Source organism: Pseudonaja textilis, chromosome 3 (genome assembly GCF_049901715.1).
Source record: "Pseudonaja textilis isolate UNSWEBS1 chromosome 3, rPseTex1.2, whole genome shotgun sequence".
NCBI lineage: Eukaryota > Metazoa > Chordata > Lepidosauria > Squamata > Elapidae > Pseudonaja > Pseudonaja textilis.
The window spans coordinates 119915601-119941300 of NC_141992.1; the positions used below are offsets into that span (position 1 = coordinate 119915601).

At 40.3% G+C, this 25700-nt stretch overlaps 1 protein-coding gene across 1 annotated transcript in view; it reads right to left on the reverse strand.

Annotated features, from left to right (window-relative positions):
- The window catches only part of MYO10 (myosin X), a 157159-nt gene extending 144777 nt beyond the window's left edge, over nucleotides 1-12382 (reverse strand). Inside the window, exon 1 of the mRNA XM_087930719.1 lies at nucleotides 11711-12382. Within this exon, the coding sequence (XP_087786845.1) occupies nucleotides 11711-11731 (21 nt within the window). The 5' untranslated portion in view covers nucleotides 11732-12382. The remainder of the gene's footprint in view (nucleotides 1-11710) is intronic.
- Nucleotides 12383-25700: the final 13318 nt, after the last annotated feature.

The following is a 25700-nucleotide window of genomic DNA, read 5'->3' on the forward strand; positions in this document are numbered from 1 at the left end:
TATACAAATCAGCAAGATTAAACAATACTCTTGAATTGTATGATTATTGTAACCAGGAAGTAAAGAGCCTGCATACTTCAAACATTTGGGGGGGGGGTGTTTCCGTCCATTAAGATTAAGGTCCTTCAAACTTGACAAATTTAAGACTTGTGGGCTTCAACTCCCAGAATTCCTGAGCTAACATGACTGGAGGAGGAAGTCTGGGAGTTGAAGTCCACAAGTCTTACAACTGTCAAGTTTGAAGATTCCTGATTAAGATGAACCACAGCACATATAAAGGAGACTGTCTTGTAAGTGGTCTTTTTACTCCCACCATTTTTCCCATGAAAAAAGATTCAACCATTTCATTTCATCTACAGTTTTTAAATAAGCATTTTAAGAAAAGCTTTAGTTATATGAATCAAGTTAATATACATGGGAAATAATTCTTTCCTGAGACAATGTGTTGCATAAACTTAAGTCCCATACCTTGACATCTGTATATCCATATAACTCAAAATAAAAATATGGAAATTTAGTTACCCATCTCCCAAAACAAAATACACCTCAAAAAACCTTTTAAAGACTACACAGGCCTGGAATTCATCACAAAACCACAATTGAGCATGACAAGCTAAACATATTCGTGTACCTTGTCCTGACTTGAACTCTGCAATCTTTCAACACTGGTTCCACCCCCCTCAAAAAAATATTGCAATATTATTCTAAATAGAAGAAAGCCATATAGCTTGAACTTAAATTACTACTTTTGTCATTAATAAAACATTCAACAAGTACTTTATTTAGACAAGTGTGTTATAGAGATTAAACTACTCAATTAGCAAAGGTATAGATTCAAGTCTTTTCTTAGCTATGGAGTTAACTGGATGGCTGTGGCAGTCACTATATCACAACTTCCTATTCGCCTACCTAATAAGTAATGAAGAAAAGTGGAACAAGGAGTCACAAATGTTTTTATGACATTTTGTTTATTCAATGTTATCTATTTTGATAGTATCACTTTCACCAGTATTTTTTTAGTAAATAGCCAAATGATCCAATAGTTTAAATAAAAACAATTTAAAACAGAAGTTCATAGTGCAATTGGACTAGCTCTCTAGTTTAGAAGAACAATGATGATTTTTAGCTGTAAACATACTGAACTCAGCCTTCTCCACTCTAGCAGGAGATACTTGATTATCCAATTTGGGTGCAAGGAATTGCACCTAAACTGCATATTTTGAGTTGAAGAGGCATGCAAGGTACTTGGAAAAAAATGTAGCACCTAACCTGCTAAAATACAATGTCATCAGTACAGTAAAATAGAGCATTAGATTTCTCAATTATATATGTCATTTCAAGAGATAAATTATTAAGCAGATGAACTCACATCATAACCACTTCCAAAATTTGTATCAACAGGTACCTGCCAAATGGCCCAGGAAAACAGAAAATATGCAAAAGAGATGGGAATAGTCTAAACATTTGCTATATAAAGGCCTTTCCTAATCTGATTATAGCCAAGCCCTATTCTTTTTTTTAATCAAAATTCTAACATTGCCCTCATAACAACTCAAAAATTCAATCTTGCTGTTTTGACTATCAGAATTAAGTGAACATGCCCTTTCATCCTGCAGATGTGGACTGATAATAGGTTGCATATATAAATTGAAGTTTTTCTTCCAGCCTAGTCAGATCAACCACATTACACATCCAAAGTATTCACAAATTCATAAGGATGATTGAGGAACAGTTAGTGATTCATTTTAAATTTTGAATTTGTAGCTGTGTCAATATCATTCTTCTAAGACATAAATAGGATTTGACATCTAATATGAGCCAGACAAGACTTGCCCATTGTGATTATATTTATATGTGAACATGGCTCTATTAGTTCAAAACTATGAGTGCAAAAATCTAATTCAATTCAGTCATGGATACAGCAATAGATTCAAACAGATACAATGGAAGAAAAGATCTCCTGAGGAAACCCTGCTGAAATAAGTGTGAAGTAGGAGAGCAGGAAAGGGGCGTTGGTTCTTACCTGATACGCTTCTTTTCGTAGAGCTGTTGAGAGTGTCCAGGTTGGGGGGAGCTCCAGTCTCGGCTCTTCCAGGCTGAGCTTGAAAATTGAGGAACGCCCCTCACCGTCACATGGTCCTCGGGCACTCCCCAGGTTTTGCACAGACGAGAAGGAAAGTCCTGTTCTCATCACACTCAGGAAAAAAATATATTAGATTGCTCGGTCGAACAGCCAGGTTTCCCACCAGACGGCCTACGGGTGGGGCTGGACACTCTCAACAGCTCTACGAAAAGAAGCGTATCAGGTAAGAACCAACGCCCTTTTCCATAGAGCTGTCTCGAGTGTCCAGGTTGGGACATACCAAAGCTTGGCTAGTCCTGCGGGTGGGGCCCCGTCTGGTATAGAATCTCTCCTGGAACCCTGATGACCCGCTGGAAGGCATGCCCAACAGGAGAAAACCCTGGATATTGGAATGTCTCAAGAAGGGGCCTAAAGAGGAGGCGGAGCTATCCGGGAGGAAGTCCCGCCAAAGAGGCCAACAGGTGTGCACTGGGACCGGGATTCAAGAAACTGGGAAGATCGACCCGTGTTGGGAATTCCCCTGGGAGAACTCTGGGACAGAGAGAAGGAGGGGAGGCGCAGGGATCTGTGTGAGGCCGGGAGCGCAAGAAGGGACCCGGCTAGCATTGAATGGGGGTAGATGTGTTGCCGACCAGTTGCCCAGGGCAGGGTGAGGAGGACAAGAGTGCTCCTGGGGTAGGAGCCTGTTGCAAGCAGGGTTAAAGGTCGGAGTAGAGAAGGCCTTCTCGCACTCCTTCCCTTTTTTTTTTTTTTTTTTTTTTTTTTTAAAGGGACAAGCGCCTGAGGCGACTGCATTATCGAGCAGCCACGGAGCGAACCTCTCCCGGATCCCGGGAGGGCTTCCTGGAAGAATTACCTCCGGACCCATCCGGCTCCGCTCGGTAGGGAGATCTATAGGGAGAGGATCGGTAGTATCTGGCAATGGAGGAGGAGTGAGAAGAACCCTGGCGAGGAGAGGGGGAGCCTCTGAAGTCGGACCTCCTAGAGAGGGAAGGGAGGTACTTGCGCTTGTTCCGGGTCTCGGCCAGGAATGGGTCGAGAACCGGTCCAAATAACTTCCCCCAGAGATAGGGGCTGTTGCTAGCTTAGTCTTGTTTTTAACGTCCGCTTGCCAGTGGCGGAGCCAGAGAGTAGACGGCGGGCGGTAACCTGGGACGAAATGGCCCTGGTGGAGAACTTGCCGCCTGGAAGGTGGCGTCTGCAGAAACTCGGCCGCGGCCAGGATCTTGGCAATGTCCTGGTGCGCCCTGAGATTGGCTGTGGGGACATGCTGCTTGAGCTGCTGGAGCCACTTGATGGAAGACCTGGTGAAAAACGACGCGGCAGTGGAAGCCCTGACTGCCCAAGCGTCAGAGAGGTGAGCCCGGCACAGGGCCAGTTCAGCTCGCTTGTCCTCGGGCTGGAGAGCATCGAGTGAGTCGCTGGGAGTAGAGCGGGAAACCAGGCCCACCACGGGCTCGTCCACGGGGAGGGTCGAGCAAGGTGGAGAACTGCGGTTCCAGGTTAAAAAACCGCTTGTCCTGGGCGTTGGGGGAGGGGGCCCCGAGGAGGCCAGCTGCCTAGAAACCATGTCTGAGAATATGGGCGGGACAGGGATCACCTCAGTTTCCGCCACGGGCTGAGAGAAGAGAGAGTCGGGAGGAACCCCTGCCGCCGCTGGGTTGGGTGGGGGAGGGGGTTCAGACCCGAGGTGGTCCTGGCTTTGAACAGGAGGGACCTAAATAGGTGCGGTTTAAAGAGCCCTAGAAAGCGGGCTGACCTGGAGGGAGGCCCTCGTCCTCCGACATGTCCCCTTCTAGGGACCTGTTCCCGAAAGGAGTTCACTGCCTATGAGGGACCTCGTGTCAAGGTCCTGCTCGTCCCCAAAGAGGGAAGGGTCCCGGGTTCTTGGGACTCCATTCCCTCCAACTCCAAAGGTAAGGTTAAGTCCTCTTGGGAGTTGCCTGACCATGCGAGGCCGCTGATCCTAGGGCCTCGGGGCCGCGGGCCGAGGAGCCAGACCGGCCAGCTGCTGCATCTGTTGCGCTACCCTTTGCCGGATGGCCAGCTCCATAGCCTGCATTAGGTTTTGGGTATTTCCGCCATGGGGAGAGACTCCTCCGGGCGCAGTTCTACAGCAGTGGTGGGCACGGTGACCTCAGGGGCCTGTCCAGGCTGTGGGGAGAAGCAGAAGCAGGAGGGGAGGGGAGAGGAGGATGGGTGGAGGTTGATGGAACGGAAGGGTCCCGGGACACAGAGCTTGACTCCTGAGAGCGTCTGTCAATTTCCCTTTCGAGGGCCCTGTGTCGCCTGAGGGCATCCCTTTGGGAAGCTTTGGATGGTTCCTGTGCCTGTTTGCGCAGGTGGTGGGATTTGGCCTTGGCCTTCAGAGAAGTGCCACGAGAGGTATTGTCGTCTGCCATCTGGAGAGGAGAGAAAAAGGAAAAAAAAATTTTCTGGTTAATGCGAGGCGGTTAACGGGTCTGGGTACAGCCTAAGCAGAGGCTGGAACTCCCAGTGCTCGTGTTGCACCCCCTTTTTGTCAAGGCCACAGAATTGTTCTGTAACGTGTTGGGAAGTAGGGCCTAGCCGGGGCCAATCAGCCAGAATAAACGCCAAGCTGTCCCTGCCGGGCGAACCGGGAAGAGACATGGCAAGCAACTAACTCCTTAGTTGGGTGGAGACTTAGGCAGGATTGCAAGGTATTTGAGCAGTCCCAGGATCTGCCCAGGAGTCAGGAAACAATGCAGCCTACTGGTAGGCCTCTGAAAAAAAAAAAAAAACCAATGACCCTGGGGCCGCAGGCAGAAGGGAATAATGTAAGCTGAAGCCAGGTCTGGATGCGGCCTACGGGAGGCCGGGAATCCCAACGCACGTTCCACGCCCCTTTTAGTCAAAAATTTTTTTCTGTTTAAAATAGAGGTTTGGTACGAACCAGGGCCTAGCCCAGAGACCAATCAGCCAGAAAGGTGAGCGCCAGGCAGCTACCCCTGCCGGACGGACCGGGAAGGGGTGGGGGGCAGAGCTGCTACTTCGCCTGCTGGGGAAAAAGGCTGCAGGGCCAACAGACCCTATTTCTGCAGGAGGCCTGTTGGTAGAATAAAGACAGGCTGAGACGAGGGAATCCCAGGCTGCCTAATAGTCAGTTAAGGCTGCGGCCTGTAAAAGGGCCTCTAGTAATGGCGGACGGCCATGCGGCCACTCCCAAGATGGCGGCCGTTCCAGGGCACACCCAAGATGGCGGCCGTTCCAGGGCACACCCAAGATGGCGGCCGTTCCAGGACACACCCAAGATGGCGGCCGTTCCAGGGCACACCCAAGATGGCGGCCGTTCCAGGACACACCCAAGATGGCGGCCATTCCAGGGCACACCCAAGATGGCGGCCGTTCCAGGGCCCACCCAAGATGGCGGATGCCACAGGGGGCCCGAGATGGAGGCCGCAAGTAACGGAGGCAGCCCCAGCGGCGGTAAACTCCCAGGAAGATTAGAGCCTTTGGGAGAACCAGGAAGCGTACCCTGGGCTAGAAGGCGTTCGCGGGGAACGGCGGCTAAGGCGAGAGAGGCAGGCAGAAAGCAGGCGGCCTCGCGCGGAGCGGTGGGCGGCAAACGAGCGGGGGGAGCGCTCGAGCGCTCGTTTCTCCCCTTAAAGCGGCTCGGATATTAAAAACACTCCCTGGGGAGTTCAAACCTGAGTTCCTGCGCTGCCTGCGGTGATCCACGTGAAAAGCGATGAGAGAAGAGGCCTAGAATGCTGAGCGACCGGAGCAAGGGAAAAACAGCCTGTTAGCCACGAGGCTGAGCAAAAAACTGGGGAGTGCCCGAGGACCATGTGACGGTGAGGGGCGTTCCTCAATTTTCAAGCTCAGCCTGGAAGAGCCGAGACTGGAGCTCCCCAACCTGGACACTCGAGACAGCTCTATGGAAAAACTTCCTTGTATTTTTATAGCAAATAGCAATTATATGTTCGCTTTCTGAATCCTGCTACTTTGCTTTTCTGAATTCCAATGCCATACTGCTGTATGTTTATGCTCAGTAATAGAAATTTGGAATGAGATTAAAAGCAAGTTATAAAGAGAAACAGGACAAAAGAACTGTTTAAAGTAGTAGCAGTATGTTAGAAGACCTAAAAGATCTTAAACAAAATCATCAAAGTTGCACGCTTGACATGAGCATTTCTTTAAAAAAAACCTGCGCTATTCCAAAATATGACTCACTTCGTCTCAGGTGAGTAATTTTCATTAGTAAGCAAGCACTTAGTCATGTGTAATACTCTCAAACATGAGATTAATAGAATCATATATATTTGAGAATTTCACAAGTTTTTCTTTCCTTTTGTGCTAGTCCTGAAAAAAAGCTACCAAAGATGGATTGCCTACCGTTATGTTACTCAAAAAGTTACAGAAAATCTTTCATGGTAGGAACCCAAGAAACCTACATTTCATAAAATTCTGCCAAGTCACTTTTGCCATGAGAAATACTGTTCCCAGTGCTAACCATCAAATAAGGAACAAAGACCAAGTTATGTGCCTTCTAGTCCCCTATTACAGTGGAAAAACTGAGAATGATGATTAAATTTCTTTCCTGGTTCCCCTGTATGATATGTACTATATATGATTCTCTCAACCTCTGTCTTCCTTTGCAGTTAGGCAATAAAAATATTGGTGAGTATTAAGGATTGCTTATACTGCAACGATTCTTAAAATATGCTGACCAAGAATTCTGTTAAGCGCAAGGCCAATCTCTCTTAATGATGCCAGATTGAGGAGTTAACTTTTTAAAATTAACAACATTCCATTCAACATGTTATAATCTGTTTTCCTGCTCACCCAATGCAGCTTTTAGCATTATGTCTTTGAAACCGATGATGCGAAAAAGGCTCAGATTAAGTCCTTAAGAAGACCCCTTACTCTTATTTCACTAATTACCCATTCTGAGATTTGAAGCAGCTGGTTTTTCTTACTGGAGCAGCAAAAAACACTAAGAAGAATAAGGGTTTCCTTTTAGGAAGGAAAAGGTCAGGATGGCAACTAACTATAGGAAATACACTTAGTAGCAGACTTGTAGATATATATCCATTTTTTTAAAAGAATTTGATCCCTGCCCCATTTAAGCAACACAATCTTCTTCAATCAGGAGCCCTCCAATTATGTTGGATTAAAAATACAAATATAGACAAAATGAGCTGCCAATCCTAATTTATAATTCCTACTTTTTGAAACTCATTTTTGCTTAAATTGTGTCTCAGAGTTCTGTCTTGCTGGATATGAATATGTTTTCATGTTTGAAAATTACTTGTCTTCTACTTTCCTAAATTTAAAGGTATATACAAAATAGGTGCCTTTTTAAAAAATATCAGAGGGCGCCACTGCAGAGGTTCCGAAAATTTGCATTTTCTGAATTTTTCAAGTATATTAAGAAAGTATAATTTTCATGTGCTTTTATTGTGGAGAGTAAAAACTTTTTAAAAATATACGTGAAAAAAAGACAAAGGGACAAGAGAAATTAGTAAATAATAAAGGCAGAAAAATGCTTGAAAATATAAAAATATGTTTGGTTATGATTTTTTTTACAAGGAAGAGGAAAAGAAGACAACACAAGGGAGGAAAGCCCCAGGCAAATATGTGTGTTGCTGTTTTGAGGTGGGTTTTTTTTTGCAATGTGTAAGTTCTGAGTGAACTTTTTAATCTTTTGAAAGTCTGCTGAAATGTCTAATTCTTTCAGGTTGCTCTATATAAAATTGCTGCCTAAAGTCTTTATTGGAAACTTAGGAACACCTGAAAAACACGTTGTCTTCACAATTTGCTTCTTTCAAAAAATTACAGTAAATTAACATGTAGTTAATTTACAGATGATCTAAACTTGCCTTACAGGTACTAAATACTTTATCCTGCTCATACATGGGATATTCCTGGCAGAAAATAAATGGATAAACTAAGAGAATCATTCAAGATTATACAGTAAATTGTTGTAAAGGCCTATATGAGTTCCCAGATCTTCAAGAGTAAATCCAGTATCACATGAACATCATTCCCCTTTCTGTGAAACAGCCTAGTTATTCAAATAGAGTAGCTTGTTCAAATAATTTTCAGCAGTATTTGTTTAAAAAAAACATTTGTTTCAGAATAACTGAACGAACAAGGAACATGTTAACCGAACATCCAAGCTACATATTCAGAATTATCTCATAATATAGCACTCAGAAGGCTAAATGAAGATTCTGAACATAGTCACACATTGCACCAAGCCATGGTTTGTTGAACAAATCACCACTGCCTGGAATTATATAATATGCTTAACCATAAACTATGAGTTATAAACCACAATGTTGGATTCACTGAAAACATTAAACCAATACTCGATTTAGTCTTGTCATAATTAGCCAAGGTGTTTGTATAAATGAAAGCCTGCACACACAAAAGTTATGAATTAGAAAAGTAGATCTAGTTTAAGGATATGTTAATATTTTTAGATTTTTATTAATATATTTACAGCATAGTGCTTTATATGATTAATCGGAAGTCTGCCCCACTGTTATTGAGATTTCCAGATAAATGACTACAGATAAATGACTACAGGATTGAAGCATTAAAACATAGGATTTTTACAATTTATATCAAATATTCTTACCTTAGAAAGATATTATATAATATATCAAATAAACTCATCGTTCATGAAATTTAAACTTTTTGTAGTGATTGATTTATAATTGTTTATTATTGTGCCTTTGATTATGTCTCGATCTTTGGGGACTCCTTTGATTCCAGGGACTATCTAGTCTTTGCAGTTTTCTTGGTAACATTTTAAAAAATTGTCTACTTATTGCCTTCTTCCTGGAGCTGAGAGTGAGTGACTAGCCCAAGTTCACCCAGCTAGCTTCATGCCTATGACAGGACAATTCAGAGTCCCCCAATTTCTAACTTGGTGCCCTAGACACTATATAGCACACTAGCTTTGTTTTGTTTATAGTATCTTGCAATTTAAAAAAAAAATCAGAATAATTTAAAATTGATCATAAAACACAACAAATCATTTTGAATTCTGAATTGAATTCTACTTACTTGGAGCTATAAGGAAAAGTACTACATACTTAAACACTTGCTTTATCATCTATACTAGGGCAAATGGCAGCCCACAGATCAAATAAGGCCTATTGCCTATTTTTATACTGATTGCAAACAGATGGGCAGATGGCAGATTACCAGGCCCAAGCCTCAGCCCAACTTTCAAAGTTGGAGGATTGCTGAGATTAGGTGCCCTGGACAGCAGTAACCTATCAGTGACCTCCTTACTGTTAGGTTGGCATCATCCAATGGATGCTGGGCTGTTTAACCTCCTGGCCCAGCTTCAGCTGTTCCCACAGAGGTACAAGATCTGGTCCTTTAGAGAAAAGGTTTCCAATCCCTGATTTACGCACATTCTCTAATTTAGACCCTCAATAATTAATACTGAATTCTAGCATCAAGTGATACTTAAAATTATTTCCTCTAACTTAAAAACAGTACAGAGTAAAGTCATCCTCAAACCATGCTTAATTCCTAGTGAACAGAACATGAATAGTATGTTAATTCCAGATAAACAAGCATATTAAAAGAATGTCTTTTCTGGTAATATTTATCTGTTACAAATATGCATATCAAAATGCATTTCACTGTATATCCTTCATCTTAAACCATAAATAATGAAACAAGTTAAAACAACTGGAAACTGAATTGATAATATATCACAAGGTAATTGCTATTGTCTTAATCAGCTACAGAAGTGTTGCTGAATTACAGCAACATCTGCAAGGTCAGGCAGAGAAAAATTAAAATCTAAGAAGTTAATTCAGATCTGTCTGTCGTTTCCTTAGAGGAGTGCTTACCATATTCCACTTGCCAAATATTGATTACTCCTACAACATAACATGAAGAGCAGTTTCAAATAAACAAGTAGGAAATTAACAACACATCAATCTGCTAGTGACTTTATACAAATTGAATAGTTACATTCATGTATTTTACATAGTACAAGGATATGAGGAAACTTTTTGAAATCATGCAAATTCAACTTTCACAAGATCCTCCCTAATCCTTAGAATTAAATTTGATTGTTACAAATCTTATCCAAAAGAATAGTTTGAAGTGAAAGAAAAGTTAACCAAGCTTAACTATTTTTACACAGTAGAATAAAGATTGAATCAGAACATACACTAAGTTTTGGCCTAGTAATCTGCAAACCAATCCTAATGCCCAAAGACAACTCTTGCTCAGTCATGCACATATTTAAAATATATTTCAATTAAAAGCATGACTCTTCTACTAAAATCAATGAAGCTTCTTAATCCTGCCATAAACACACACACTTTTCTTCTGCAAGAGAGATTTTACTTTGTCATGCCCAAATGTCTTGGCAAAATATACATGAACTAGTTGACATTCTGCACCTTTAAACAATTTTAAATTGATCTGCAACCAACTACAAAAAGGAACCTTAAGATAGGTTTTAGATCAGACTCTTCCAGCATTGTTTGCTTATTTTAAAATTTTAATTTAAAAAAAAGGGAGGGGGTAAAACATCTGGTCAACATTATAAACTGGATACCAGAAGACAAAAGAGGAAATGGACCAAAATGAAATAAATCCTTCCTCTAGTCTTGGCTCACCCATCCCATCTGCTTCTTCCTTCTGCTGACATGGAAGGCTTTGAACCCCTGCAGTGGCCTGTATATTCCCCCTTCGCAGGAAGCCTGGTAAGGAAATGCCAGACTGCTCTCTGCGAGAAGCTAAGCACTTAATATGCCTTGCTGGAAAAGTAAACTTTCCACAAATTTTCGACACAAGGATGATGTTACAAATCCAGGAGTTTTTCTCCTGGCACTTGAATGTGCTCAATGGGCCAAGGCTAGACCCCCGCCACCGCACCTCCAATTTTACGGACCTAAATGCAACAGGCCAAACAATAGGAGTGAACGAGGCATTGCAAAGCAAGGCGATTCTCCATAAAAGCAGCTCACCTCTGTTCCGCACATCCCGAATAAAAAGAGAGAGATGAGAGCATGTGCCCCACATACATGCTGCAATTCACGCCCCACCGAAAACTACTTCCCCACTGGTTTTAATGGTATATGTGAAGTCTATCCTCGACAGTACCTCCACCAATTTACCTACAGAAAAGGTAACCATTTGACAATTCACCTATGATCCTATTTGGACCACATTAAATAACGTTTAAGATCTCTCCCCTCCCCCCGGACTTCAGATCAGATTTAATTCCAAGCGATTCCGGCTTGCAACTTTCACTGACACCCCTCCTCCCCCCCAAAATGTTAAGTCTATAATTCACTGTTTTCCGCATCGCGTCTCCGGGTCTTAAGAGACTAAACTTTTTATCAAGCCCCCTTTGACAGGATCGCTGGGAGGGAGCGGAAAGCGGCTTTACTATATTTCTTCCCCTCTTGAAATCCCCCAAAGGACAATTTGGGATGCAATCCTATAGCTCGACCCCCTCCAGGGAGTTCAGCGGGGGGTGTATTACACCCATGCAAACCTGCGTGCACGGCAGACTTCCCACGGCGCCCGATTCCCTGAGCCACATTTCAAGGAAGCTCAACACGCGTCGGAGGAGAGCCACTGAACATCGCCCGGGTCCCCTTCACAAACCCTACTCACCTCTGTGAAGAAGTTACTCATGGCTGCACCAACTCCAAAAGAGTCGAGTCAAGGGAAAGGCGGCTTCAAGCATGGGTGGCAAAAGGACGATTCTGGCTTCTGGAGGGGCGAAGGGGGCTGGAGGTCCTCACGCCCTTTCTTCTCCTGCTGCCATCCCGCGGTCTCTCCCTTCTCCTTAGCTTTGCCCTCTTCTTCTCTCTCCCTCCGGCCAAGTGACCCGCAGTATGTTCATTCAGACGAGAGCGGAGGCTTTTGTTCCACGCGGTCGTTCGGCTCAACGCCGCAGCGAGAAGCGGCCGCCGAAGGAAACCCGGTAGCACATGGCTGCCTTCCACCACCACCACCCTCTCCCTCGCCCTTAACGGGTAAAAAGAACAAGCCTGCGCTGGATTTGTTCGAGACGGAGGAGGGAGGGTGCAGGGGGGAAGTCCACAGCAGGAGCCGGACCGAGGACGTCCACAGCAGTTTCCTGAGCAAGAAGGCGCCGGCAGCTCGCTAACTCGCTACGCGCAAAGTGGCTGCGGAGGTGGGGGGGGGGGTGAGGTGGAGTTGGGAGGAGGAGAGGGGAACGACGCACACCTTACGGGCAGGACGCCGCTAGGTTTGCGTTATTGCTGGTGCGAAGGCGGGGGCTGTTCAAGGGCCCTCTCGGGTCACAGAGGAGTCTCTGCCGAGATTACGGATTCTCCGCCCCGAAAAGCCAGCGCCTCAGCCAATCCCAGGCGAGCGCCTCTTTGGAATTTTGACCCAGGAGGCGCGCGAGCGACTTTTTTCCTCCTTTGGTTCGTTCGTTCCTGTTTCGCGCTTTTTCCCCCTTTCCTTCCTCACTCTTTGATTGCAGCGCTTCGTGTGTTTCTACCGCTGCTACCTAGGGGGTGTATGTGTGTGTGTGTGTGTGTGTGTCTGTCTCTCTCTCTCTCTCTCTCTCTCTGTGTGTGTGTGTGTGTGTGAGAGAGAGAGAGAGAGAACCTGCTTGCTGTGACGACTGGGGACGCTCCTTCCCCTCCTAACCCCGTGTCTAGTAAGTTAGTTTCAGACCCAGTCTCTTTCTCATCCTTAAGTAACCAGCTCAATTTGTTAGACTTTATCCCTCCCTCTGCAAATTCCTGGCAGTTCCAGTGTGGCTCCCAGGGTGGGATTTTTTGACATGCCCTTGCTATGCTATTAACAATAGCACTTAGACTTATATACTGCTTAATAGTGCTTTACCGCCTTCTCTAAGCGGTTTACAGAGTCAGCATATTGCCCTCCCAACAATATTGCATGTTATAGAGACTTTCCACACTCACAGTCTTATCATCCACTGCCTGGGGTGAGAGAGCTACAACTGCACCAATCTGCTTGCAGATGAAAATAGGTCAAGGGGGACCTTAGAGGCTCCTCCAGCCCCCACATATATGTATCCAATGCTTTATGTACATTCTGGTTTGTTGCAGCAACATGGCAGCCCAGCCTTTTCTGATACACGTATATGTGCTTTTGCCTGGCAATAGTCCACGACTAACCTTTGTGACTGTGTTAGATTGCCCTGTACAATCATCCAAGCTGCAACTCAACCATGGCATTTATTTCTATTGACCACATGGTCACATTGCAGAAGCACATGGAAAGCAAGATTTCTGAAATGTCTGATATGTTTGGATAGTAACAGAACTCACAGACACAAATCCATAGGATTGGATGTGGAAAAGTAGAGTTTTTCACCTACTTCAACAAGTACATTATTACTATGCAAAAAAATTGTCCAAGGTATACATACCATAGCATGAGAAAGATTGCATGCCTTCTCCTTAAAACAGCCTCTTAGGGATCATTCATATTTCCCAACCTGGAATTCTCCACAAACATCACAATTCAGCTTCAATAATTCCCCAAGCAGCAAAGTTTTGGTGTTTGGGATTTAAAAGAGTTGAAGTTCACATATGAGACCATCATGGTTGAAAAGGCTGAGATAACACAGCATGAGGCTCTCCAAGTATTTCACAGGAGTTCCAACACTTATGTCTCCTTCATTCTTGTTCAATATGGCTGGTCAGAATGGAATTCAATAATACAATGCAGATTGCCTAACCTTGGAGTAACAATTAAACATTCTTTTTTACTTCTTTAGTATGACCAAGCTGAGCCTGAGGAAAAGGTCAAGCCAAGTGCAACTTCAATTTGGAGTCCCTTCGCATCACAAAGATCTAAATCCAGCCCACTTAAATTTCATTAACCCTCATCTACCGCCAATTTGCCTTGACCATTTATAATTCAGATTCTTGTAGACAGCTAGCATGGAATAAACTTGTATTCATTTGAACAGCCTTGGTTCCTGATTTCTTGAGCCTGACAACCTCCCATTTTCATCCCTGCTTTCCCGATTCTGTCAGGGTAGAAATGGTTAGCCAGTGTGGTATTGCATCCAACCCAACAGCATCAGGAATAAGAAACAGTGAAGAGCAGTTTTCTTTCCAACTGTTTGGCGCTTGCAAAATGTAGAAACAGAAGTAGTACTGCAAGCATTAGTATATTATTGCTTCAAAAATTTCAAATGCTAAGTAAAATGCTTATTTAGAATGTGTGATTTTAGCATAGGATGGACTGGCATCCCTTGTTCTGGTTCCCAAAAATATCCAGGATGTAAACAAGATTGCTCAGCAAACACTTGATCAAATACCATCCCCTCCTCCAAACTGTGTATTCACAAGAGTATAAACTATGCTGGAATTAATTGAATCAATGGAAATTGCTTCTAATCATATACACTAATTTTAACTGCAAACCAAGAAACCTCCAAGTTGTAATTAAGAGAGTGATTATGCTGTCTAATGCAAAATGATGGTAAAATTCCAGTAAAGAATACTGATTCATTCTTGTCCCAGGTTTTGCAACTTGTTTAACCACAAAGTTGTCTGGTTTTTTTCCCTACTACTCTGGATTAGTTCATTAAATTAATCTAAATGACTCTAGTTTAATTATCTGGATATGTTATATGAATCCAAATTTTGGCTCTGTGTGTGTGTGTGTGTGTGTATTATATAATACACACACACATATAAAATTAGTCAGTGAATGTCATCACTTTGCTTTACGCTGTTACGTGTGTTGGGGGGAAATGAATGTTCTGAAAAACTGAATAATATATTAGAGGAAAAGTCTAGTAAGAACTATATGGCTCATTAATGATGACAACAGAGTGACTTGCCTAAAGTCATCCAGCTGGCTTTCATATTTAAGAAAGTCCTAGAACTCATAGCTTTCTAAGCCAGCACCTTAACCATTGCACCAAACTTATCTCATTATCATTCATTATCTCATTTTCCTAAATATTTTTTTGGGAAAAATGCTAAAGAAAATAAAGAATACCAAAAAGGACAGTTCAAGAAGGATCCGGGTCTTATTTTTCAGCTCCAGGATAGCTTGGGCTAATGTATCTTTACCTGCCTGAACTGCCTACTCTGCTTGGACTCTTTTTTTGTGTGCCTCCACCAAATGAAACCAGGAGAAGACCTTCTCAACAGTGTGAGCTGACGTTGGGAATGATTTATGTGGGATACATAGATGCCATCCCCACGGATGACTTTGCATTCTAGATCAAGTGTCAGCCATTCAAGACAGGGAAGGTCAGCACAAAATTAGTTAAAATGTGTCCAAATTTATCCCCTATTTGTTGAAAATGCTCCCAGAAAAACAGATCATATTATCTTATATGGTGGACTGGTAGGAAAGCCAAGGAATTTTGGTATAAAATTCAAAATTAGTTAGAAGAAATTGGTGAGATTTTTTTTGCTGAGAATAAATACAGAGAGATACAATAAGGAACTAATACATCTAATAATACACGTGATCATAGCAGCAAGATTAGTTTATGCTCAAAAGTGGGAAGTTAAGGAAATTCCCGATGAAACCGAGATAATTTGAAAGATATGGACATGTGCCAAAATGGATAAATTAATGTTGGAAACAAAAAATAAGGATGAGACTGAATACTATAAAGTATGGGATAAATTTTACCAATGGTGGGGAAAAAGGAAGGACTTAAAATCAAAATAATGATATTAAGATAGTAGATTAGAAATATGGAAAATTGCTGTAATGTATAAATGTGTATATTATGTAAATGTATATTATATGCTGTCCACAATAGATATGTATGACAAATATGTTTGTCAGGATGATTACATTATGTTCATTGTTTTAATGTTTTTGTTAAATAAAAATTTATAATTAAAAAAAAAGACAGGCAACAGGTTAGGAAACAGGTTCCACAAATTTGGATAGACCCGTATTTTATTGATTTAGTAATAGAAATTTGAAAGCCTCATTTATACCCCCCTTCCCTCTTTCTTATACCCAAGTGAATTAAAATAGAGACAGACTGAACTTTTTCCCTCATGTTTTCTTGGTTTCCCAGGCTTCAAGCATGTTTTTGCAACCATTGTCTCTGTTTAATTTCTCCAAGGTCATCTCCTTGGCTCTCCACATCAGATTATTTCTTATTTCCTGAGTACTTTTACTCTGCTGTGTTGTCAGTGTTCACACAAGTCTGATCCAGCCACTCACCTGGCATAAACAGATGAATTTAAAGGACACACACAATGAAATTCTATTCAAATTAAATAAAGACCAGCCATTTTAGACTGCCTTAAACTCTCCTACTTGGAGAGAGATTGAAGACCCAGGTAGTCCTTGATTTATGACCATAATAGGGACCAGAACTTCTATCAAGTGATGCAGTTGTTAAGTGAGTCATATCTGAGTTTATGATTATTATTTTTTGCCACAGTCATTAAGGGAATCCCATAGGTGCTAAGTGAATCCAGTTTCTTCCATTCACTTTCCTTGTTTGAAGCCCCCCAAGAAGATTGCAAATGATGAGGATTGCTACAACCACGCTAAATACATGCCAGTTGCCGAATGCAAGGATGGTTATAAATCACTTTTTCCAGCACTGTCATCATTTTGAAAGCTCATTAAACAAGTATGTTAAGTCAAGGACTACCTATCCACAAAAAATATATGGTGGCCAAATGAGATCGATACCAGTACAGATAGTATCAGTACCCATATTCATCCCATTTGTGTGTGTGTGTGTGTGTGTGTGTGTGTGTGTGTGTGAGAGAGAGAGAGAGAGAGAGAGAATGTAGTCTGCATACCAACCCATTCTCTAACCTCATTAGCCAAATAGCAAAAACTGAGCCAGTAAGTAGCTTTGTAATCCACCAAAAGAACTTCAATTATTAACAGGATTCAAAATGTACTATATAAACAAGTAAGTGCTGATACTTATGCTGGAAGAACAAGGAATGTCTTTCTTATACTGAACACATGGGCCATCTTTTTAAGCTGCTGACAGCTGAAAGGAACATGGCGATGACATGCAGTTTTGCAGTTTCTGCAAAACTGAAATGTCGGGCCCCTTTAAGAGACAGGCTATTGCCTACTTCTACTGCATTGAATACGTGATAATATTGTGTAAATACTTTTTATGTACCCATTTGGCTTGATTACATAGCCCAATGAATTGTGAAAGCTGTTGTTCTAATGATTATTGGAGAGTTAATATTAAATAACCCATATGGATTTACACAGTACATCAGCAGTACAATACTGTAATCATTTGCTGGAAATTGAATCATGTATACTGTTCCACAAACATGTAATATATAACAGGGGTCGCTAACCTTTTGGACTTCAGGGACCACCAAACTCATAATTTTGAATCCCGCAGACCACTAATATGAATTTTGACTGACAGTGGCTTGCTGACGTTGGTGGGAAAGTCGGTCCCATATTCCAGAGCTGCAGTAGATCACAGGACTGGCCCTTTGGACATCCTGGAGCAGCTGCTCCTCCACTCGGGTGCACTGGCCTGCAATGGATTGGAGGAGCTGCTCCGGGATGACCAAAGGACCAGTCCTGTGACTACTGCAGCTCTGGAATATGGGGCCAATTTTCCTACTGTCAGCAAGCCACCCCGGGGCAGATTTCCCTCCCCCGCCATTGGTCTTACCTTCCAGTTCCAGCTCATGTGGCTCTACTCAAGGTAAGGTTTGCGCTGTGCTGAAGGGTGGGGGCCAGTGGGTGGGTGGGCCATGTGGGAGGAGCAGCCTTGTGTTCCCTCACAGCCTGGATTAATTGCTTTGGGGGGAGTGCTTTGGGGGGATATTTCTCTGCGGACCACCAAAATTTTCTCACGGCCCATCAGTGGTCCCTGGCCCACCAGTTGGTGACCACTGATATATAAGACATAATGTCTGAATTACAAAGTCATATGAAATAGTAAGAAGATGCACTAGTTTTATGGGGGTTCCTCAGAGATTTAAGTCATAAAAAATTGTAGGAGACAAATGAAAATTTCAGGGGCTGACTAGAAATTAAATAAAGGTCTTTTTAAAACTGTTTTATCTGACATAGTTCTAATCATTTTATATTACTTTCTCTACACAATGTCACTTGCGTTGTTTTAATCTTCACAACAGACCTATTAGTCTAAGGATAGGAAAATTTCATGGTTCAATAGCAAAATTGCACTTAAAAATAATCCTCAACTTACTAACACCATTTCCATTGCTGAGCAAGATGGTTCTTAAGTGAGTCACACCCAATTCTATAACCTTTTTTGCTATGGCTGTTAAGTGAATCACGGTATTGTTAAGAAAATCACACAATTAAACAAATACTACTATCACTGCAAAATAGTATCCTTTACCTACTGTTAAGTGTTAGCATCAGGTTTCTCTCCTGACATCCCATTCTTCCTCTCTAGAATTTGAAAACGAAGTTTATTTAATTCTAAAAGTATAATTGTAAGTTTTAATATGCATTACAAGCTATAATTTTAATATAGTAGTATTTTGTAAATTTATTGATAGGTATTATTTCAAACATGAGAGGCACCACTCTTCAAAAGTACTTGGTAGAAGATAAAAATCTGCCACATGATTGTTTGTGATACTTCAAGGGAAAAAGGAAAACTTTCCGGCCACAAAAATCCATAATCAGAAATTTGGTATGTGCCTAGAATGTTCACATGATATATTGACTAGCCAACTGCATCTTAATCTAGTGTATTGTACAAATTCTGCCCATATTTTGGTTCCATATAGTGCGTCAATGCAGGATGCTGGGTTAATTAAGTAAACCATAGTTAAATTATCAGGAGTAACAACCTGCAACTGCAGCCTATGTATCTGCATATAACATATACAGTTTTAAAGGCACATTAGGATATACTGTGGGAAAATCAATTGATTTATTAACTTTAAGAAAGAATATGTGAAATTCATAGATAATTCTCAGTGGCTATTAACCAGGCTTGACAGCTATATAGATATCCTTGACATTCAGAAACAATAATGCCCTTGAACACCAGTTGAGAATGTTTGGTGGAATATATTTCAGCTAGAAATAAGGTATTGTTTTAAACAGATATGTGGTCTGCCCTGAGTCTCTTATATCCTTTTCTATGGTCGAAAATGATATTTTCAGTAATTCTTTATTAGCACCTTTTACTTTTGAACAGATCTGCTCAGGATTGAACTGTAGCTGCTAAAATTATTATTTTAAAATGCATCCCAACTACAGTTTACAATTTATTTTGCTTAACTGAATTAAAGGCAACGTACATGGTTCTCTCCTATCCTACAGACTGGAATAATTGAAATTAGGCACTTTCTAAACGAACATTTTCAGTGTAGGAAGGCTGATTCAGATTCATAAGTAGGGGTGTGGCTTCATGTTAATACTGCATGAAGAAGTGGATTTGCAAGAATTAAGTACATGCTTTAAGGAATATAGAAGGCTTAAAGTATCTGAAATAGCATTTTGTGATGAATATGTAGCACATAAGCAACTGGATATGCCTATTTGCAATTGCATTATAGATTCCACAAATTCATCTGTATATATTTTTCTTATTTTTATCTGTCAAGGATTAACCATGCCGGACATAAAATGTTATCCAATGAGGAAGCTAGGATATCTTTCTCATTATAGGACATAACTATAACATTTAACTGGTTTTAGCAATCAGCTATAGGAATATAAAAAAACCACAACAACCAAGGTGCATTATTCAACCCGATCATTAAAAGAACTGATAAAAAATCTCTATGGAATACATTATCAAGAGTTGTTGGATTTTATAGCTACTTCAAAAGGTAACTTTCCTTAATGGCACAGGAAGCTATTGTCATATATGCGACATTATCATAGCCAAGAAGTAGCATTAATTCATTCTCTCACTGGATTTTTTAACTGCCTAATCTGACTAGAACTCCAGATAATCCACAACATTCCAAATTACTAAAAGAACACAAACATAGTAAAAAGCATTTCTGGTTCTATTGCATAGGCCTTCTGAAACACCCAACTTCTTACATGCTTTTGGAAGATCATTAGAGTAAGATACTCTATCACCATTTCTTGAATCCCTTGTTATGTTTTAAACATAGAAATGCGACAGAATAAAATGGTAGAAACCTCTAAAGGAGGGTTCCAAAAAATACAGCTGAGCACCACAAGTGGCCTTTTAGCATCATTTTTTATGGTCTTACAGCCTCTCTGAACGTATGAAATCAACATTTTAACTCCTTTTTTGCCTCCTTTTTGGTGGTTTTAAAATACAAAATATATGTCCTAGGGTTTGATATGCCTTCACCTTTTAAAATGCCTGCATCCCCCTCAGTGGGCCCTGACCCTTTGATGTTTTGGGGTGCAGCCTTTGAGATCCTGCAGTAAGCTTGGCTACTGGAAATAGTATACTTTGCTTTAAAGTGATTGTAGAATGGACCTCTTGTTTCAGACTGCAGCATCATATTGAATACCCTCCAGGTTAAAAAATACAGGCTATCAAAATAAACAAAAAAAAGTGACAGCTATCTTTGTTATGGTTAATTTCTACCAGCATAGAATTAACACCATAACACTTCAATCTATCATCTAAAGCAGGGCTCTTCAAACTTTTGAGCTCATGGATCCCTTTCATGAAATTTCAGATTGTTCATTGATTTTCCCATACGTTTATTATATGAAAATAATTTAATAGATACTACTTTCGCAGCCCTGCAAATAATAATAATCAACCCTTTAGATAGTCCCATCAACTCTTGGGAGGGGGTTGATATTGACCTCTTTGAGGAACCCTGACTTAAAGTCTAAAGAGGCAGAATCTACTATACCAAGGGTTTTCAAAGAACTTGATGGGGTTCCACGGGACAGACAGAAGACAAACAAACACATCACTAAGACTCATCTGTCCCCAGAACTCTGCCTCTTAATCAGAGTTCTGGGAAGGATTCCTTTTTAATTATTGGCTAGAAACCTTTAGCAGCAAATCCTGAACCTATATGATATATCACCAACTTCTCAGGGTAGATTATAGTAGAAAGAGCAAGTTCAGTGCCTCTAAAGACTGCAAAGAAAGATAGGCATTATCCATCTAAACGAAGGAGAAAACAATCTGTCTAAAGCAAAACATGAAACTGGACATTTAGCGCTACAGGATTGTGCTGTGGGTAAAAATAATATAAAAGCACTTCAATTACTGAAATGGCTGTGGGATTGGGGGGACAGGAATATCTATTATGTTTGGTTTTGTGTTCTGTTTCCATTGGTAGATCGAAACCAACAGCTCTCCACAATGTTGCCTTTCTTTTGTTGTTTTAAATGCCAGACCAATATTTGTTTCCCCCTTTTCTTTAATTTGCTCAAAGCACTTGTAATTTAGTCCTTCGTTGTGTTCTCCTTCCTTCTAATTTCCTTTTCAGTCATATCCTGAACAAGTTTACCACTTGAAATTGGCAGTAGATCCCTGACAAAAGGAAGCATCTCTTAACAAAACATATGATTGTTGTATGGAATTCTAGACTCTGCATGAGATATTGTCACTAATCTAGCTATGCTTTTAAAAGTAGTATCTGAATTACATATTAGTGATTGCTGGGCAATTCAGCCCAATAGAAATCCAGAGATAATATACCATTGAATACCAGATGGTAGGGATAAGAAGAAGTCATCATTTTCATGCTCAGTTTTTGAATGTTTAGAACCATAAGGCTGGGCATTGAAAAAATCCTGGATTAAAATGAGCTTTAGGGTTCAATTGACACTCTGATGATAGAACAGGGAAATTTCTAATTCTGAAGCTGTGTCATAATACTTACATAGTTTTTTTTTATTCTTGTAAGCTGCCTGGAATCACTGAGAGTGAATTGGGTGGCCATATACATTTTCTTAAACAGACAAATAAATAAATTATCCAGAAATGACTAAAATCTAAAACTCCAGAAATGGAGTTTTAGATTTTAACTCCCCTGTTTTGCCATTGATCATTGAGCTAGTTAAATCTAAACAGAGTTGGGGAATAGTTAATGCCTCTTCCTGTGCCAAGTCATAAACCATGGATTAAAAATAACAATAGCTGAAATGGTATATCATTATGAAACCAAATCCAAACAAATCACAGCACAACTCAAAATGGTCATCTTGTAGAAACTGCAATTATGGGCCATTGATGAAATGTGTATTGTAAACTCATGACACAAACCCACACTTTTGTCCTTGTGTGGATTCAAAGATGGCTTTTTGTTCGTTTATTGCCCGCCAAAGAGTTTTGGCCTGCCAGTGAGTTTCACACACCAATTACATTCCCTTATTTTGGCTACCTTGCCCTTTCTCTTCTGTCAGATGGGTTAACGGTTGTTGACTGATAGCTGACAGTTACCTCTGCAAATGCTTGCACCCATGACACAATCACCATAAAGATAGTGCATCAATTAATTATGTTCTGCGAAGGCAAAACATTTTGACCTGAGATTATAATACTAAGCCCAGAAAAAAATACCAAAGCCCAATATGAATCTCATAGGTTTTGTGTCATAACATTATGAGACACTTTTCATGTTGGGCTTCTTGTGTACAACCCCTCATCCCACAACCCACCTATATGGCTCAGAAGAGATAAACCCAGTATACCTTGTCCCAAAGCTTTGGTTAAAAAAAAAAAAAAAGCCCTTGGCTTATCCATATATGCAAATGATCTTATTAAGGGCCTTGTGGCCTCTTGCCATCCACATTACAACATGTTAGAGGAAAGGCTGAGGGGGAGAAGGTGTTGTTGTCAGTTTGAATTCAAAAGCAACAAAGGACCCAGCTGTGAAGAGAGGACTAAAGGCAAGAAAGCTACATCAGTAGCAGCTGAAACAACAGGTGCAGAATCCTTTAAACAAGGTATCACACCTGGAGAGCTCTTTGTAACAGGAGAGGTGATAGACCAGCTGGGAGGCAGATAAGACTCTGGTCTTATAAACAGAGCTTATAACAGGGGAATTTAAATGAGCAATTCCAGCAACTGTGACACTAAGTCATTTGCACCCAGATTCTAAATGTTATTTTCAGTTTCTTAAAAAGACTGTGTTTAAACAGCTGCTCTGAAAACAAGGTGCTTTATATTTTTATTAATTGCAATTCCCCTGTAACGATTGAAAAATGACATGTCCACAAAGCCACATGTGCTATATACAAAATTAGACTTGTTCATGTCATGCGATGCAGTTATTGATATCTGGGAAAAGTTGCAAAAACATTTTTTTTCATTGTGGCATGTTGGAAATTAGAGGTAACATTGGCTGCTTTTCAGCCTCCCCAATAATTCCAATAGTGCAACTCCTTAAATTAACAACAAAAATTAGCCAATGTTAATTGAGCTAATGGAGACATTTCACCTCTGTCCAGATTCTGTACAAAGTTGTCCTTTCACATTAAATTCTCTAACGTGGTTGCTAGGAAATCCTTTTCACAGGTTGAATTCTCATACCTTCCAATATAAAAATACTGCGTGGTTAATCATTTTTTTCTATAAATCTGCCTACTAATGCAGAAATCTAAGAACTTCATCATTAGTTTCACAAGACTTTAGTGTGAAACGGCACTAGCTGTAAATTGAGACTGCATAGTTTTATCACCACATCATGTTTGTTTTGACAGTAGTCAGCCTAAGGTGGCACCATATGTCTTGTATCAGTACCAGATATTAGTTGTATGTACATAGCTTTGCCAGATGTCATTAAATGCCAGATGTCATTAATATTAGTAGACCATGACCTAGAAATGGAGTATGGAAAACTATCAAACCCGTCAAATCATTTGTCACATCATTTTATACTATGGGAAGCTATAGATCTCAGTTCTAATTTAGGGATCAAAACAGCTTGATGATGATGAGATGATAATGATGATGATGACGGTGGTGTTGGTGGTGTTGGTGTTGGTGTTGGTGTTAGATGTCTATTTGGTCTGGTTGTTTAGAGAAATAGATCTAAGTTTGGGAGTGATTGAAAATTGGGTGTTTTCCTTCAGGAAATGATAATTATTTCAGAAGTGCTTTTCCTCAGGATGATATGATAGATTTATATTTTTTGTTATCCATTATCTTGTTTATTTTGGAGGCACATGATGTTATTATATTTCAATTGTCACGAGATGTATGCCACTTGCGGTCATATATATATATGTGTGTGTGTGTGTGTGTGTGTGTGTGTGTGTGTGTGTATGTATATGTATATATATGTTTTATTTGCAGTTTTCCTTTAACAACCAACATTTTTTGTGGACAGTGTAGTGACTAGGTTAACATATTTTTCTCACAGTGCTCACAGTAATAATACAATCACATATACAGAATTTTTATCTTCCAACTTCTAACCTTAGTGTGCTCATTATAATTATAATATATTCTTTTATATATCGATCTATATTATACTATTTTCCCAATTTATACTTATTTCTTTATTTTTCCCATTTGTTGGAGTTTTTCTATTTTCACCTCTTTATATTTAAACAATACTATTCTCTTTTTATGATTTTTTATCATTTTCTCCAAAAGTATATGTAAACATCAATAACATTTCTTTATAAAATATACCTATTCACCCCTATTAAGTCAGTAATTCCACTTGCAGTCAATTTTATGACAGAAGCTGAATAGAAGCCCGAGAAATAAAATAATTTGATTTTGTTGGACCTAAATATTTTGGATAAAATACATATTTTTTTTCTTAAATATAATGTACCTTTCTTGATACAATACTATTTTCATTATTAGCTTGGACTTTGATTTTTTTTCCAAGGACTGGATTCAGAAAACACAGTAATTTGCCTGTTTATGCAGTGTATAAATTCAGACTATTGATTGTAAACCAAGGTTCATAGTTTAGTTTTTATTTGAACCAAGCCTACTACTGTTTATTCAGCTTATTCATGATTAAGCAAACTGTGACTTCATTTTTTTTACATGTTTACTTAGGTGTGAGTTCTATTTAAATAAGGAATTTGAGTTCATACATTATGGTAAATCACAATTGTGTTAGTGTCTACCCATAAAGGAACTTCATGAGTTTATTTATGTGTGAAATGTATGAATCAGATAGGCTTTGCATATTATGCTAAACTATGATTAGTTTTACCATGACTTGTTGATTAAATCACAGTTATTTGGATCATACAACCATTATGTGGCTTGTTTAGTTCTGGACTTTGTGTATTATGCAAACCCAATCACTACAGAAACTACTGTTTCTGACTACTGTTTCTGTATTGTATGAATCAAACCAATTATTGGTTGAATAGCACATTGCTACAGCAAAGTTTCAAATGCTACAGCTGCTATATTTAAACAAATAAAGTTAATCTTATTTTCAGAAGATATTGGTGGATTTCAAATGTGGACAGAATCAGTGTTTAATAGAATATTTTTTTAAAAATGTTTTTAACACTGAACATAACATAGTACTGAACTCTTCTGCATTCTTTGGCCCATAACATGAAATATATTTGAATTTATCCTGTTAGCTGTGTGGATCATGAATCCTCTCCTTTCTAGCCATCAGTTTTGGAAACTGATGCAGCTCTAATTTACACCATTTCTGTACCAATGCGTTGAAATGCCTCTGTGTATACAAATATTTGTCACTAAGGTCAGATAGAAGTAAGCATTGGCATTCTGCTC